Source organism: Phaseolus vulgaris, chromosome 2, assembly GCF_051622355.1.
Source record: "Phaseolus vulgaris cultivar YP4 chromosome 2, ASM5162235v1, whole genome shotgun sequence".
Classification (NCBI taxonomy): Eukaryota; Viridiplantae; Streptophyta; class Magnoliopsida; order Fabales; family Fabaceae; genus Phaseolus; species Phaseolus vulgaris.
This window is the reverse complement of record NC_143499.1, coordinates 37,731,773-37,746,530: the sequence shown is the minus strand read 5'-3', so window position 1 is coordinate 37,746,530 and position 14,758 is coordinate 37,731,773. Positions and strand designations below refer to the sequence as shown.

At 30.6% G+C, this 14,758-nt stretch overlaps 1 protein-coding gene and 1 pseudogene across 2 annotated transcripts; one reads left to right on the top strand and one right to left on the bottom strand.

Annotated features, from left to right (window-relative positions):
* The first annotated feature begins 3,011 nt into the window (after positions 1-3,011).
* ATRZ-1A (RNA-binding (RRM/RBD/RNP motifs) family protein with retrovirus zinc finger-like domain-containing protein) lies at positions 3,012-5,297 on the top strand. 2 transcript variants are annotated; one of them, XM_068613643.1, is made up of 4 exons: positions 3,012-3,184; positions 4,052-4,168; positions 4,461-5,001; positions 5,085-5,297. In XM_068613643.1, the coding sequence occupies exons 2-3, from the start codon at positions 4,058-4,060 to the stop codon at positions 4,977-4,979; spliced, it is 630 nt and encodes a 209-aa protein (XP_068469744.1). In that variant the 5' UTR covers positions 3,012-3,184; positions 4,052-4,057; the 3' UTR covers positions 4,980-5,001; positions 5,085-5,297. The 2 variants fall into 2 exon arrangements, with proteins under 2 accessions (XP_068469744.1, XP_068469743.1); XM_068613642.1 differs by lacking the exon at positions 3,012-3,184 and having other exon boundaries at positions 4,046-4,168.
* A 6,022-nt stretch (positions 5,298-11,319) lies between these two features.
* On the bottom strand, positions 11,320-12,150 carry LOC137809744 (vacuolar iron transporter homolog 2 pseudogene; annotated as a pseudogene).
* Between the last annotated feature and the right edge of the window lie 2,608 nt (positions 12,151-14,758).

Below are 14,758 nucleotides of genomic sequence, written 5' to 3'. Positions count from 1 at the left end.
CAATAATCCAAGATTCTTTTATAGAAGATAGTGAAGAGAGAAACTTACATGTTGAAGAATGCTCAGTATTGGGGATTTCATCCGTAGAGATGGTGTCGACTTGATTAATTTGAGTGTGAGGGGCAGGATCCTCAAGGTTTTGCTGACGCAAAATGTTGGTAAGGAATTGACACTGTTGTGATGTAAGTTGAATCCCCTTTACATCCTGTTCTTTAGGAAAAAGCTCAGAAAAAGTGTTAGTAGTAATCATATTATTGGCTTGAGATGTCCAATTGGTGAATTTGTAGCCAGGAGGGAACCCATGCTTTTATAACAGCTGTCGACAGTGTGGCCAAGACGATTACAAAAAGTGCAAACTTTTCTAGTAAAAGAAAACTTTGAGGTTTTAACATTACCAGAAGGAAAACCCACTTTGTGAAAACAAACAACCTCAGTATGACCATATTTACCACAAAATTTGCATGTAATAGTGTGACTACTATTAGGACTATGAAGACTAGGGTTTTCATTAAACATTGCCTAAAATATTTTTAAAACCAATCAAGATTTTGAAAGAGAAGAGAACAAAAATAACCAAGAACAGCAAAAAGGGAAATAAAAATCAGAGAGAAGCGCAGCAGAACTCTTCATTCGAAGAGCTCTGATACCATATTACAGTAAATGAAGATGAATATTCCTTGTCTGATGTGATGCTTTAATGTAGCGTACGTAATCGCACGTAATCGTAATGAAGAAAGAGAGGTTTTGATAAACCCTAATTGTAGAGAAAAAATAAATATAAAAGAAACTTTTATTCACTTGTTGTATATTAGAGAGTAAAATACATGATGTATATATAAGAAAAAGATTAAGACCTAGCTGAAACAGAAAAGGAAAGTTGGGCCAAACAAACAAAGCCCAATAGTTTAAAATAGAAAATATATTAACACTAACATTGGTCTTTGCCCAACAAAAGGATTTGGTGTTGGTTGCAGGTTCTGAGTTTTTTTCTGGCATTTTGAAGGTAAGTTTCGATCTTTGTTTTATCTCTTGTGGTGGTTTTGAACAGGCTCTACGAATAACGGGTATGCAGGTAGACAGGTAACGGTCCTTTTGGTTTTGAAGAAGAGTGGGTTCTCCTTGGCATGGTGTTGTGGGTGAGGGATTTTGATTTGGATTAGTATTTGTATTGTAATTTGTAACAGTGCGTGTAGTTTCTTTGGTTGTAGTAGGGTTTGTTTTGTGTGTATTGTTTAGACTATAAAGACTCATTGTATGAACCCGGACAGGGTAGCAAGGGTTGTTTTTTGGTGTGGTTAGTTTGAAGGTATGTAGAGCCTGATTGGTCAGGTGTTGTGCAGGTTGCCTTTTGCCACTTTAAGTATAAGGGTTGGGACACCCCTAAAGTGTCTCATTTTATTTTATTTATTCTTTGTTGATAAAAAAAATATGAACAACTAAGATTTCTCTTAAGACGTGTTTAAACATAAAGATTTTATTTCACCAATAAAAAATCAATTATATTTATGGACAATTATAGTAGAATATGTCATTAATGCTTGTAATTATCAATAATCCTTTAGATAAATGTATTGCTAAAACTTTTTATTTAAAGAAGGTTTTCACAAATCTTAAAAACATAGAAAAAGGATATGTTGTTTCCCCCAACACACCATCCAAGGATGTGATGTTTAGGAACTAAAGGAACCAATGACCTCTCCTCCCTTTCAGTATTTTTGCTTGAAAAATACGCTTGAGTGCATTCAAGAGTCATTTTTCTTCTTCTCTTTTGGTGGGAGCCATCTTCTTGAGAATAAAGTTTTCACCATCAAAGAGGATTTATCTTTAGAGAGTTATTGTGTATCCAATCAATAAATTCACATAATAATGCATAAGATCATTAGACAAACTAGTAAATTTTGAATAAAAATGCATAAAGAAATATCTAAAGATACAATGCAATGAGAAGAAATGATATATCTATAAACATATTCTTGATGAACACATACAAGAACATAATACATTGATTATAAAGAGCTTACAGATAACACACACTCAAACTAGAAAAAACAAATTATACGGATGATCAACATGAGTTATACAAGCATGTATGATTTTACTCTTAAACTTTCTTGTTATGCTTGATAAGTTTGACTATATATATGAGCTACAATTGTAACTAACTACATAACATAAAAATAGACAGTTTAACTAACTAAACAAAATAGTAATCTAACAATAGTAATGATAAGATGTTGAAGTTTCATAAGATAGACACAAACCATCATACACAATTTATTGCATGCTTCATCTAGACCTGTGTCATTAGATGATGGTCCACTAAACGAAGATGACATAAGACATTTTCAATATTCATATTGACTATTTTCCTATAAAAGGCGATTGTGTGGAGGCTTTAGATTTTGCTTCGCCTTTTGACTGTGTTGATGTTGTTAAAGTTCTTCCAATGATGGTGGTTAATACTCTCTCTATCACAACTCACCCGAGTAGAAGAGGAAGGCTTCTACCCGAAAGAGTATAGGTAAAGAAGAGTTGAATACTCGAAAAGAGAAACAAAAAAATGAAGTTTTATCGTATCTCGATTTTAATGTACATATGAATGCTTTATGAGATGATTCGTATGCTCGAGTATAACGCTTAATATTTATATGAACTATTTAACTATTTGTTTGTTAAATAAAATATCAAGTAACCATTATAATGGTCACATAATAGTTGTGACAATGTTACTATGCCACACATAAAAAAAAATCTTAAAAATATCTTAAACAAGGATTATTTATTTATCTTAAAATAAATATAAAAGAATAAAAATAATAATTTAAAATCTTGAAAGATGAAAATTAAAGAAAAATATTTTATAAAAATTAAAATCAAAATGTTACAATTAAAAAAAGTTCAAATTTTACAGAAATGAAAAAAATTAGAGAGTAAAATAGAAACTCGTAGATTTTCAAGAAGTAAAAGTATTTTTAGGCCTATAAAATAAATAAAACTAGTAACCTGTATGAAAAAATAAAAAATAAAAAACACGTCATATTTTGAGAGTAACCTAGTGACGAGGTGTTAGTGTTGTATATATGCTGTACCCGTGTTTCGGCAAACTTTCATCTTTATTTTCCGCTTCGGCTCGGTTAGGTTTTCCTTCCGCGTGTTTCCCCGGAACTACTCCTCCAAATCATCGGTATTTTTCTCCCTTTTTATTTCCCTGATTTCTACTGAACCCTGATTTTCTTCCAATTTCACTCACTCAATTCAAATTCGTCTGTTTCTGATTCAAAGTGGTTTTCTAATTGTCATAATTCGTTTAGCAACATCGATTAGAAGCTGGATATGGTCATTAGTTTAGTAAATTTCGTGTTTGGAAGTCACGGGGTTGTTTGGCTTTCCTGAGGTCCCTAAAATTTACAATTTTAGTAAAGGTTTCTGCTTGTATATAAGGGAGTATATAGGTTGAGTTTTATTAATTTGACTGAAAATTTTAATTCTTGTATAATCATAGTTGTGTCTTGCCTAATATTTTGTGCTTTTAGTCCTAGGTAGGTTTTTCTTGCCGAAGTTGTGTCCTTTCTTTTTGCTACACTCTACATAAAACATGTATGAAAAATTCTTACCCGAATTTTTTTCACCCTTAATTTTTAAATCGGATTCGTACGTGACTGAGCCCTACCCTTAAAATGAGGTTATGGTGTTTTTTTTGGAGCATTTCTTAACCCTATAGCATTGATACAAGCATACACAATATTGCTTTAGAGGCTAATTATTTCATTTTTTAGCTTCCAGGAAATACACTCACTTTTTTTCCCTTAAATTTTATTCTGTTGGAAGTGTAGGTGTTAATTGTCAGGAAGTTGGGTAACATCTTTAATCATAGTATTATGCTGTCTTTTGGTTCATAAATAAACCCGATTCCTTAAATTCTTGGAAGTTAATTTGGCTATGTTAATAGGAAGAGGTACTTCCACTTATTTGTTAAGATGGTGGGATGGCTTATCTTGCATAGTTAATTCTAACATTATGTACTAATGCTTGTCTTCCTGCATTTATGCAGTTTAAAATGTCTGATTCGGAAGAGTATCGTTGCTTCATTGGTGGCCTTGCATGGTCAACATCTGATAGAAAATTAAAGGATACATTTGAAAAGTTTGGCAAGCTTGTTGAGGCAAAGGTGATCAGTATCGTATTATAACTATAGTAGTTGTAGTTCATCTAGCTGAGAATAATGTTGTCGGTATCATAGTTTGTTTGTGAAGAAATTGGTTTATGCTGTACTTTTTTGCTGACATTTTCAATTTGTTCTCTCTGTTTTGTTCTAGGAGTAAAATTGAAACGCCTGAAGAACTTGTTTATAACCAAATCAAGTGAACAAAATAAAAAAATGTGTAATATGTTTATGAATCTAAGCATTATTTTTGTTTTGGAAATTGTTAATGTTCTCTTTCATCATATATTTGAAACAGGTTGTTGTTGACAAGTTCTCTGGGCGTTCTCGTGGTTTTGGATTTGTCACATTTGATGAAAAGAAAGCAATGGAAGAGGCTATTGATGCTATGAATGGGATGGATTTAGATGGGCGAACTATTACTGTTGATAGAGCCCAGCCCCAACAAGGATCAACTAGAGATGATGGTGATCGCTACAGGGAGCGTGGTCGTGACCGTGATCGTAACCGAGATTATGGAGGTGGAGGGGGCCGAGGATCTAATGGTGGTGAATGCTTTAAGTGTGGAAAACCTGGTCATTTTGCTAGGGAATGCCCTGGTGAAGGGTCCAGGGGTGGAAGGTATGGTGGTAGGGAAAGTAGATATGGTGGAGGCAGTGGTGGTGGTCACTATGGTCCAGATAGAAATGCAGATCGCTCTTCAGGGGGGCGCAGCAGGGATGGTGGTAGTCATGGAGATTCTGGAAATGATCGACATTACCGTGATCGCGCAGGACCGTATGAGCGAGAGCGACGGGGATCAGGAGGCTTTCGTTGATATAATTTAATCTTTCAAAGAGGTATGCAGCATGCTATGATCTCTTGTCTCCTTTCTGCCCTTTGTGTTTATGGTTCTAATGAAGTTGTAATTGTGATTTTACAGATTTAAAATTGAAGAGGTCGCTGTTAATGCTTCAACTTTCTTTTTTCATTCCCACTTCACAATGCTCTGGACTTCTGGGATTGTTGTTTGGATGGATCATTGATACCAGTATTTTGATATGCAATACTCAGCACATTTTGCAAACTCTTTATGTTCCTAAATGCTGATCTTTTGGTCTAGTGAAATCTTATGCATACTTGACTTGCGGTCAAATTCGATGTTGTGCTCTATGCTATCTATAATTGCTGCTGCTGGGTATCTTGTGAATTGTGACTTTAATGCATGGGGAGTTGCGTATGACATATTTGCTGCTGGATTACCTGATTCAGTTTAAGACGTATTGGAAAGTTTTGTTGGTGTTGGATGGGTGGGTTTTGGAAAGACCAAGATGGAGGTCCAAATGTGGAGTTTTGCTTCTTCTCATTGGGAGAAGGAAGTTTTAAAAGTAGAAATGCCCGTTTGGCTATCCCGTCTCAGGATCTTTGAGTAAAAGTAGTCAAGCGGGTAAATTATTGAATATTTGTCTAGTACACCTACTTTCTTTGCTAGATTTCTGTTTTGGCTTGCGCTTTATTAATTTTGTTGACCTTTTGGCAGGATTCTTGGCTTAATGTGGTCTTTTTGGATTCATCATTGGGTTCTTTTGTTGCTAATTGGGCATGCATGGTTTTTAAAACATAAAAAATTCTTTTCAGCTGCAAATGACTACCCACAATTGCACTCAAATATGCATACCACTCTTGTTTTCTTCACGGGGCACTGATGGAAACGGGTTCCTTTTTCTATGATTGTGGCACTTTGTTTGGGAGATCATGATCCGTTGAGCAACTACGATCCATTGCTTTTTTTACGTTGTTGCTCTCTATTTGGTGGAAGATTGCTCTCATCGAACTTTTTACCTGCCTGCATGTAATGTTTTGTTTGCTGAGATCCAGTTTGTCTCTTACCATGCTCTTCAACCTCAAGGTTAATATCAGATTTGAGATTGCCGCCTTAAACCTTCTTACTATGATTATGAAAGGAAATTTGAAATTGATGATTGTTTATCCCCAGAAATTTGTAATTTGGTTAGCATGCTCTGTGCTAAAAATTTATTTATGTTTCTATATATCTGTTGTCATGTTAAATGCCAAACCTTGTTTAATCTTTTGCTTCCATTCACTTGTTCTGATTATCTTGCCGAGTGTTATATCTGATCGATTTTCATATCTGTATTAATTTTCTAATTTCTATGATTAATTGGTTTCTTTACACGCTTTTAATCTCGGCTTAAATAAGTTTTTTATGACAATTTTTTTTATTGATTACCGAATAATATATTTCAAAATTGTTTATCATTTAAATTAATTATTTTGGTTTAATTTTTGTTAGTTTTATTTCATGTGTCTGTTAAGTTGGTTTTGGCATATGATGTGTATGGTATAAAATATATGGAGTTAATTTTTTTTAATGTAAGAATTTAAATTAAAGTATCTAATTGAAAAGGAAAAAATCACTGAGTATTAAAATCAATTGATTATATATAGAGGGTTTAAAACTTATGATGCTTTTGATTATATATTGACGCACGAAAATATTAATGCATAGTATAAATCCAGAGGAGTATGGTCCTATATTCAAAGGTAAAGTGAAATGATTATAAAGAAAAAAAAATAAAAATTCATCGTTGTCATGAAACTTGATGGTTTCTCTTTGAAGTTGTTATCATTATACATGTTCTACTAAGTATTTTTGAATTTTTTTTTTTTTTTTTGGTTTAGATCTTGTTCACGGTTTTTAATTTTGTTTTTTTATTTAATAATGAACTTTGTTTTTATATATTTGTGAATGATTTGCTTTTAATTTTATTTTTATTTTTGAAATATTGTAGATTGTATTATCTAATTATTTAACTTAGATTTCGTCTTTTATTTGATTTGTAAAAATTATTTGGATTTTTGCGTTATTCGATTCATTTGCATGATATTTTCAATTCTATTAAGTTGTCTATTACACGTAACCACTAAACGGTTTACTCTGACTAAAAATATAAAATAAAAAAATAGATGAATCTCAAATAAAATACTAAATTTATTTTTAATTACAGATCAATAATTTATAATTAAAGTTAAGTTTGAATAAAATTATACTCATCATCACTTGTGCATGCATAAAAGACCACATGGAAAAACTCCGCTCATTCTTTTGAATTTCATTGAAATTGTATTAAGGAGAACAACTTTGACTTTTTTATGTTGAATTAAGTTGTACCTAATTACATGAGTTTGGCTGCTGATAAAAAAAAAAAAAACATGAGTTTGGCTTTTTTGGAATGCTTTGAAGTCATGATAAGGTGTATGAGTTTTGTAACTGTTCACTACAATGAAATTGTGACATTGTACGAGTTTGACTATTTTGGAGTGTTTTGAAATATTTTTAAAAAAAATTAATTTCTTACATAATAATATTTTCAAACAAAATCACAATACCTTCAGGTTGTATTTAATTCTATTGGAATCTAATTCTTAGAATTCAATGATTGTATGATAAAATCAAAATTATCAATCAACATATTTCTCTTTCAATTCATACATTCAATTCCTTTATATATGAAGTATATGAATGACACATTTAAATAACTTAACTCTCATTCTTTTTTAGAGATAATACACATGAGAGCATTTTTGGCTTTCATATTCATGTAATATCTTTATTCCTCAATCTAAATGTTTCTATGTAAAAGGTTGTTGCTTAGTATCTAATGGGATATAGTTTTCATTTTTCACAACATCCAACATTATCCATATGACAAGATTCACAGAGAGCAATCATTATTTATTTTCAATAGTTATATTTGACACCTTCAAACATATGGATCGGTTAATAGTGTACCCTTCAACTATAAGTCTTTCTTGAACCGTGTCTCTCGTTCTATCAAAAATTAACCTTAAAGGTCACTCTAATATCAATTGATGTCATAGAAAGACTCTAGAAGAGGTCTGGATAGAACTTTGAGACTTTCTCGTGCTAAAGACTAGATCGTCTTTAAAATAATGTCTAGTAAAGAAAATCATCTCATAAATTTTATAGTTCAACCTTAACTCATGAGTTACATTCAATTATACTTCAAGAAATCTTATTCTACTATGAGAAAATTGATTATAAACAAATACACAAACCATTCCTAGTTTCAACGATTACGAAAATCATTCCTGATTTTAGTGAGTACATAAATCATTTGTATAATTACCTTTTTCAATCTCCTCTAAGATTAAGAACCCAAGTATATACTTGCTTTTCACTTCAAGCTATAGACCTATAAAAGGTGTTTAAGGAAGGTTATTCTGATAGAGAGAATAAAACAGTTTAAGCTTCACAATATGAATACAATATAATACAACATAAAAGATATCATACTCCTACTATAAACACAATACAAAAAGACAATATAAATTAAATGTATGCAAGGCTTGATAAGTTTGATATCTTTTGGTAAGAAGATTTTAAAATTTATAATGTATTCATATAAAACAATTACTTAGCAATCTTTGCTTGACATATTTCTTCTTAATTATGATGATATAATCTTCAAAAATACTTTGTGCATAATTACTTGATTTATTTTATTCGTTGTGCTTGTTTCTTATAAAATGTTGTGTTTCCTATTTAGGAGTGAGTTGTATCAAAATGTAAAAAATTTGTAACATATTATTCTTTATTTCCTTTTATAATATTTGTTCTCAGTGCTCAAAATTGGTTTTATATTAATTTTTTTTATATGCAACATTTATAGTTGTTATTGAAATTATTTGACATTTTATATAGAAAATTTAAACGTGTTGTGTTGTGCTAGTTCAATTGTGATTATGTGTCTTAACATATATAATTTAGTATGTAGAAATTCTTGAAGATTGATTTGTTTATGAATTATCTAATCATTATAAATTAAACAATTCAACCATATAATATACTTTATTAATAGATGACGTTCTAGAAGAACATATAACTTGTATATCTAGTCAACACATAAATATAAGATAATATAAAGTCAGCATAAGATAATTAATTCACCATTTAAATCTATAATGAATTTGAAGGACTTTCTCGTACATTGAATAATCTCACATAATTTAAGGGTCGAGTTTAAGACTAATTTAAATATTTTTTTCTTTTAATATTTTGAGTCATCTTTTAAGGATAAAACTGTGATAGAGTTTTAAGCTCCAAAGGGAACAATACTTCGGATATCCTCATTCCCTTTGACTAGGGGCTTATTCCAGTATGTCTAATAGCCTCATGTCATCTAGTTGTCGAGATCAATGACAATTGAAATGCATCTTCCTCTCACTCTCTGAGTTTCAAAGCAGACAATACATCAAATATGATAATTGACTCTAATGATATTATTTCAACGGATTTTAGGTCAGAACAAGTCAGAACAATTTTTTTTTTTTTAGTATTAGTGTGTTGTTTTGTATATATAGAGATAGATATAATGTAATTTAGTTTTCACAAAGTGAACCTCTATTTTTTCCCTCCTTTTTATTTTTTATACTAGAGTTGATATATATATATATATATATATATATATATATATAATCTATAATGAATTTTGAGGGAAAAAAAAGCTCAATTTTACCTGAAAACAAGGTGAGCAAGTTGATCTGTGATATGACGTCCCACTTTAAGGAGTGTGGATTTTAGGATGTAGCATTGAAACTATTTCTATCCTAGGTTAAACATGTTGAAATAAAGAATGAGTTATAATTCATTTTTATTAGAATCATATGTTTGGTTAAACATAAATACACATAAAGCTTGATCTATTTTTTTATTCATATAAATTTTAAGAATATTTGAAATATTTCAACCCTTTTATATAAAAATACATATAAGGAAAGACTTGGTTTAAATCTTCAACTAAGGTTTAACTCATATAGCTTATATCATACATCTTCCACAAAAAGACATCTAATAAAGATGATTAACCTCATTAATCTTTCTATATTTGTGTGAATGTTCCAATATGAAAAAGGAGCTTTGTCGCATTTGATATGTTAGTTTGAGAGCTTTGTTTCGTTTATATGACAGTTTGAGTAAAATTAAATATAGGATTTTAAGTTAAATTTTCATTTTAGTATAAAATAAATAATTTTACTAAATAATTGACCAGTTTTTCAATAAAAATTAATTATAAAGAAGTAATAAATATTTTACATATTTATAATATGTGTGAATCAAAAAGGTAAAGTAAGAAACATATAGAGTTTTATGTTACATGAAATACAAGAAAATCATTAAATAATAATTAAATTTAGAGATAAAAAATAATTAGTCACTGTATTAACTAAATTAGATACTAATTTAGAGACTAAAAAATTATTAGTATGTAATGCGATTTCTATTATTAATAAAATATTATCAGTCGAACAAATTCTTATTATGATAAATTTTAAATGATAAATGACTCTAATACTATATTAAAGAGTAATATAACTCAACTTTATAAAATCAACTTATAAACCGAAGTTTGTATCAACTTATAAACTATAAAAGATTTTTATTTTAGTTGATATTCTCTAACAACTTCATCAACAAAATGAATGTATAACAATTATTTTCAGTTTTATATATACCATAAAAACAAACAAGATTTTTTTACAAAACCAAAAATATATCTAATCTTTTAGTAAATTATCTTAAACTATTATCCAGAGTAAATCCATGCAAATGAAAACAGTGCACGGACATAAGCTGTTTGCTAATAATGAGTATCAGTTTTCAAGAATCATTTTGGCAATATTACTTATTATATGAAGCAGAACAGAATCTTATGATCACGTATCACTGCAACAAAAGATTTATCATGTGACCATTATATGCTGAATAGCTTAATAGTTGTTTAATTCTTAATGGCATGCATAAAAAAGATTCTTCATTATATTATTAAACATGGATTTTGCATGTTAGTGCAAAACGAGGTGTACTTATGTGTGTGCATGCGAATTATTCAGCAAATGGGCATCATTTATAGTATACAAGTAGTTCAGTGCTTTATTCACATAGAGATATGATATGCTTATTAATGAAATCAGATTATAATTAGATAGAACAAATATTTTTCTTAAATTGAAATTACATTACATGTGCCACATTAATTGTAAACAGTATCTTCACTATATGGTTGTGAAATGGTTGTAAAACTAACATTTTCTTGAATGAAACTCTAAAAAGATAAAGAAAAAAAAGTGGGTTGTGAGGTAAAAAAAAAAGAAATTTAACTCTGAATCTGACATGTTCTCATTACAGACAGCACCTGCACAATCTATACGATTCAAAGTTTAAGAAAACAACTGAAGTTATTTGTGCGTATATGGTAGTCACATTAAAAGTCTACTACTACCTAATTAACTCGTTAAAGCCAAAAACAGTAGCCATAGTTATCCAACCTCCATCACCATCATCACCAATCCTTCTCACTAGTCTTTTACTTTTAGTAAGTTCTGATCCTATCCTTCCAAATACCAACAATGCCAAGATAGCCACAGAAATAACTAGCAGCTTATAGTCCTTTATGAAAACATCTGCTAGCACTGGCACCATTCCACCAATAGAAAATCCAATTGCTGATGCTAAGGAAGCTTGAAAAGGGTTAAGAAGTTTATCATCTTCAACCACTTTGTAGTGTTTGTTATCGTGGACTTCCATTTGAGCTACTTTTGTGTCAGCCGATACAAACTCTTCAATTGGCATGCTGCAAGCCCCAGCAACTAGTCCTAAGAAACCAGCAAGAAGCATGGCTATGATGTTTTCATTCAAAGCTTCAATGGCCATCATCAGTAAGGTGGTTATGAACAACCCAGTTTTGGCTCCAAACACAGCTGCCCCAAGACACTGTGCCCTTTCAGAGTACTGGATATTGTATTCTTCCATGTCTTGGTTAGGATTTGCTTCTATATCATTAGAGTGTGCGAGAATCTCAACATGGTTAATTGGCATTTCATTGCTAGTAGTGCCAAGAGAATCCATAATGCACAAAATTTTAAGGTACAAGGATAAAGGGAAAATGAGAAAAAGATTGCTTGTGGAGGGCACACTCTCCTCATGGAAGTTATTATATATATAGACTTAGAACATAGAAGTAAGATTACAATTAGGTAAGCTTGATGATAATGGACCTCAGTGGTGATGGTCTGGAGAGCACTATGAAGGGTGGCCACCTGTTTCAATAATTCCCCAAGCTTTTAATTAACAATGAATAAACTTTTTTCATGGACCAGTTTGGATGTTTGTATGATTCATTTTATTTTGATCACTATGTATAGTATATGTTTATATAATCAATGAGCAAGGAATTTTGTAAGGTGGAATTTTTCTTTTAATTTTATCAAAATGGACAACTTTTAAAAACTTATTAAGACGAGGAAGTTGTTTTTGGTTGACATGACTTCATTTTGTTTCGATAATGCCATTTCAGTGTTACTGAAAAATTCATGTGACGCCCACAATTTTAAAATTTTAATTAGCTTAATCAAGTTTCGTTTATATATTTTTTTGGATTTACCGTGAAGTCGTGTAGGTGCTGCACGACTTCAGTGTAGTTTTTTTAAAGGTAAAATGTGAATTCATTTAGGTTTTGCATGACTTTGGTGTATTCTTTTTTGAAGAATGTAGAAGTGGATTGATCATACCTGTGCCAATATTGAATAGTTGTGTGATTAGGTTTATTATATATTTAACAAAGTTGTTTGTTATTAGAACATGAAGGAGTAGAGGTTGGATTCTGAAAATTTTCGTGAAGGAGGCCAAGAACCATGAAAGGCTGAAATCTTGATGTTAGCCTAAAGTTCATGTTGATCAACTAGCCGATGCTTCTCAAAACGTTTTTCTTGAGAGAAAAAACACTTATATTTCATCAATGTATATGAGTATAATTGAGACGTAAGAAAGGTGACAAAATGATCATATCCATAAGGTAGACCATCAATAATAACTTCAATATGTTCGTTTGTAAAAATAGGTGCTCCAACAACTAAAAGAGTGTCCACAACTTTCTTTATATTAAGAAGATAGGTAGAAAAAGTGTGGTCTTTCTTGGGATTCTTGAATTCGTTTGTGCAATGCAAAGTAGGTAGAAAATAGGTAGAGGGAGAATTCCAAATCTACACATATGTATCAAGACCACCCATTTTTGTTAAAATGTACATAGTCATAGAAGCAACCAACCAGACAATAATAAGTTGATCCTATTGGTTATACTGAGTGTATCCAACATTAACAAGAATGACAAATGCATCATCTGAGGAAAGAAAGTGTGGAGGAACATTTGTGCCATCAAGAAACTTTGAAAGAATGAGACCCGAATCGTTGCAAGAACTTGTTAAAGAGAGAAGAAGAAAAAGAAAAAAAAATAAATCTATATACATCATTGAATTAAAATCAATGCCCTACTAAAATACTGTGTATTTATTTAGCATATATATATATATATATATATATATATATATATATATATAGATATGCTAAATAGAAGATAAAATTAGATTAAAATTTTTTCACACACGGATCATTATACTGAAACGACTTTTATTATTTCATTATGAGTATTAAATTAATAACGATTTATACATGCTAAATCTTCTAATAGATATTTTGACCAAAGATTTTTTGAAATTTATTAGGTTTTTTTTCCTTTTAGTCTAAACTTGGAAATCATTTTTTTTACTTGATTGTCATGTTATCATAACAAAGAAACACAAACTTATATAGCACAGAAGCATGCACATAGAGTAGTGAACCATGCATGTACCCATGCACACAACCAACGACCAACTATATATACATATTGTCTAAAAACATTTCAATGCTATAATTGATATAAAATACTAAATAACCTATAAAAAAAATCCTTGCTTAACATGCATGCGTACTCAAAGTTGTGGATGATAATATTGGAGAATAGACATAGATTTTGTGGCGAGGTTATCTAAAACAAGGGAATGTTCCATTGCACATATAATATAAGCTAGGGTAGTGCCGATAAAAAAAAAGAGAGCAATGGTAGTGGCAACCCCTCTATTGATTAAAAAAATAATAATAAAACACAACTTTATGGATTCGAGGATAGTATTTATGATTAATCAATTCAAGGGTGTGTGTATTCCACAAGAAAGCTCATGCCACTTAGAATATGAAGAAATAAATATTTAAAACTAGTGTTATCTCACCCCAGTTCGTCCAAATCTAGAAAAATAAAATCTTAAATGGAGACAAGCATTATGCTTTATTATTGTTAATTTTCCCCTAGTGGGTTCGTGCGGATGCACCTTTCTCTCCAACTTCAAACTAATTACTCTCCCAATATCATGCATGCCATGTAATGGGGTTATTAATGATCATTATGCTCATGTATTTCATACAGAGTGTTTTGCAAAATATACAGAAGAAAGGTTTATATAGACTGGTTTGAATTCACATATTTATTAACATTATTTTGTATTTTGTATTTTGCTCAAACCACTTAAGGAATCAGCAACACATTCTCTGGTCAAGGTGAAAAACTAAGAAAGCCTCCTCTTATCTAATGTATCCTTTGTAACAATTGAAGAGAAAAAGAGAAAAATATTAATGATCTCGCCTTAAACAAAAGAAATGCAAGGAGATAGTATTCCAGAAAGTATGTAGTGAGCACTAAA

Bases quoted from the DNA above. Each gene is read 5' to 3' on its own strand.
- ATRZ-1A (XM_068613642.1), top strand. From the start codon at position 4,046: ATGCAGTTTAAAATGTCTGATTCGGAAGAGTATCGTTGCTTCATTGGT. The intron at 4,169-4,460 runs GTGATCAGTATC...TATTTGAAACAG, and splicing joins GCAAGCTTGTTGAGGCAAAG to GTTGTTGTTGACAAGTTCTC.